We start from the raw sequence: 2371 nt of genomic DNA, 5'->3' as shown, positions 1-2371 counted from the left end.
ATGACGTCCACAATCGTAAAGCAGACGTCCAGCCTTCACTTTTCACAAACGCCTTTTTTTCTTCTCCACTGCTTCCCACTGGTGGCACCATGTTCGGGTTTTCAACCTCACCCTCCTCTGCTTTTGCTTTATTTTTTAACATCTGTGTCATTATTGTTTTCATCGCTGCAGCAGAGGCGCAGACACCGTCCCCAGCTCCGGGTAAGTTTTCTTCAGGCTGTTGTGAGATTTTTTTTATTTTTTTTATGTGCGGTCGTTGTGGTCAGGAGGTTGTCACATGACATCAGCAAATTAGATTTATACTGAGCAAAAACAAAGATCAGCGACTTGGATAATGATTTGGCCCATAAGCTTTTTAAACAGGGCTTTTGTTGCATTGAACAGTGCAACAACGTGTTTTTCAGTCCGAGTTTTAAACTCCCAAGTGCCAAGATCGAACACTCACAAGCCTCTGTTTTATTGTGCTTCGGTTTTTTATACATCGTTCTCTCTGTTTCAGCTCCTTGTAGCCTGAAATCCAACAGTAGTTGTGATGAATGTCTGCAGAATGTGGCAGTAAGTTTCCCACCCCTCAGTTTTCCACTTTCTTGATGTGTTGCCGTGGTTAAGTGCGTGCTTTTGCAATTGCGATTTCTCATCAGAAATCAGCGATGATACTTTTCTCTCTTTTTTTTTTCTTTATGAAATCATTTAAAAAAAAGATCACCAGCCAAAAACAAGAAAAAATACATTAGTTACGGATTTTTGAAAAATTCCCAGACTTGCGCCTAATTCTGCGCACTCTGACTGTAGGGGGCGCAATTTCAACTGTACACGTCAAAGGGGTTATCCTTCGTGTTTTTAACCACATAACAAATATTAATTAATCTAAACGTATGAAATAAACAAATATATACAAGTTTAATTCAGTTTGACTGAGGTTGAGTTTTTAAAAACAAAATGATTTGAGTTTATTTTTCTGTACCTCAATGTGTACAAAAGAATAAACTTCTACAATCACACTATGTGACAGTGATTTTCATCTCTCTTTGACCTTGTTTTTATATATATATAAAACATCAGACTTTTTTTTACTTCTGCACCTTATTCTTTACCACAAATAGTAAAAAAAATAAAATCTGCTTATATTTTGTTTTACGTGTGTTTTATAGCACCGGTACCGACTCAAAAATCCACTGAACTCCCACATGTACCACTGAATGTGTTTGTGGGGTCTTTTGCTGTTGCAGTGCTTGTGGTGCTCTTCCAACCAACAATGCATCGACTACCCAGTGAAGAACATCCTGCCCCCCAGCAGCGTTTGCCATCTGAATGATGCACGATGGGGGGTGTGTTGGGGTAAGACAGCAAAATGAGATTGTTTGTCAGCCTTGCACATATTTGTTGTGTTTTGACATATATTTTACGAGTATATGTGATGTTTTTTTGTTTGTTTATTTTTTAGTTAGAATATTGAGTAAATATCAGGTATGTGCAGTTTTATTATAGTAATTTTATTTTCATGTACACATATGGAAACATTCCTTCCATACAGTGTAGCTCACATTTGGGAGAACTAAAATATTTAAAATATAAAATGTTGATGAATGAAAAATATTTAGAATTGCAATATTTCATTTTATATACTGTACATGAGATTTCTATTTGGATGTGTAATGTATCCTTTTTGAATAAATCAGATTAAAGAGAATAATTTGGGCCATTATGTCAGGCATGGATGATCCTGTCAGGGACCCATTTTTAGCCAGGTTATAGTCTATATGGGCCCCATGCGTAAATGGAGGATTTCCGTCAGCAACCAATTTCCAGAATTATTTGGTTACTGGTGTAATTCTCAGCCTACAAGACCTTGTCAGCAGTTTTAGAAAAATAAGTTTAAAATGTTGCAACATTGTGAAGAGCTGCTACTATTTTTTCAGACAATTTAAAATCAACCATTTTATCTTTGAGACTAGTGTAGAAGCTGCTACTTGATCATAAACCCTCAGGTCAGCAATCACATTCTTACACTGCTGGAAGTTTTTTATGAGTGGATTTTATTCATTTCATTTTTCATTTTTGCCTTTTAAAATTTTACAGTCAACTTCCAGATATTGATCATCACGATGTCGGTACTGGCCGGAGTCATCATCATCGCCATTCTCGTCTGCTGCTTCTGCTGCTGCAAGTGTGAGAGGATTGGGTAAGCTGTGAGTCACATGAAACACACTGGCAGAGGAATCTGGTTTATGACAAAAGGAGGAGGCAGAGTGGGACACAGTGGGTTATTATTCTGTAAGGCTGGGCTGACACCGCTATCTCCAAAGAGCTTTTTCTCACTGTTGCATTTAAGCCTCAGCCTCTTGAATTGAAAGAGCCTGGATTGTAAAAA

The 2371-nt window shown here is 37.5% G+C and overlaps 1 protein-coding gene across 1 annotated transcript in view; it reads left to right on the top strand.

The window, feature by feature from the left end:
* pttg1ipb (PTTG1 interacting protein b) overlaps window positions 1-2371 on the top strand; it is a 4768-nt gene continuing 2397 nt past the window's right edge. The window contains exons 1-4 of the mRNA XM_007570283.1: window positions 1-201; window positions 500-555; window positions 1230-1338; window positions 2080-2182. Coding sequence (XP_007570345.1) covers window positions 90-201; window positions 500-555; window positions 1230-1338; window positions 2080-2182 — 380 coding nt within the window. The 5' untranslated portion in view covers window positions 1-89. The remainder of the gene's footprint in view (window positions 202-499; window positions 556-1229; window positions 1339-2079; window positions 2183-2371) is intronic.

This window comes from Poecilia formosa, unplaced genomic scaffold (genome assembly GCF_000485575.1).
Source record: "Poecilia formosa unplaced genomic scaffold, Poecilia_formosa-5.1.2 Scaffold257, whole genome shotgun sequence".
Classification (NCBI taxonomy): domain Eukaryota; kingdom Metazoa; phylum Chordata; class Actinopteri; order Cyprinodontiformes; family Poeciliidae; genus Poecilia; species Poecilia formosa.
Note: the sequence above shows the minus strand (reverse complement) of the source record. Positions and strands in the feature narration are given on the sequence as shown.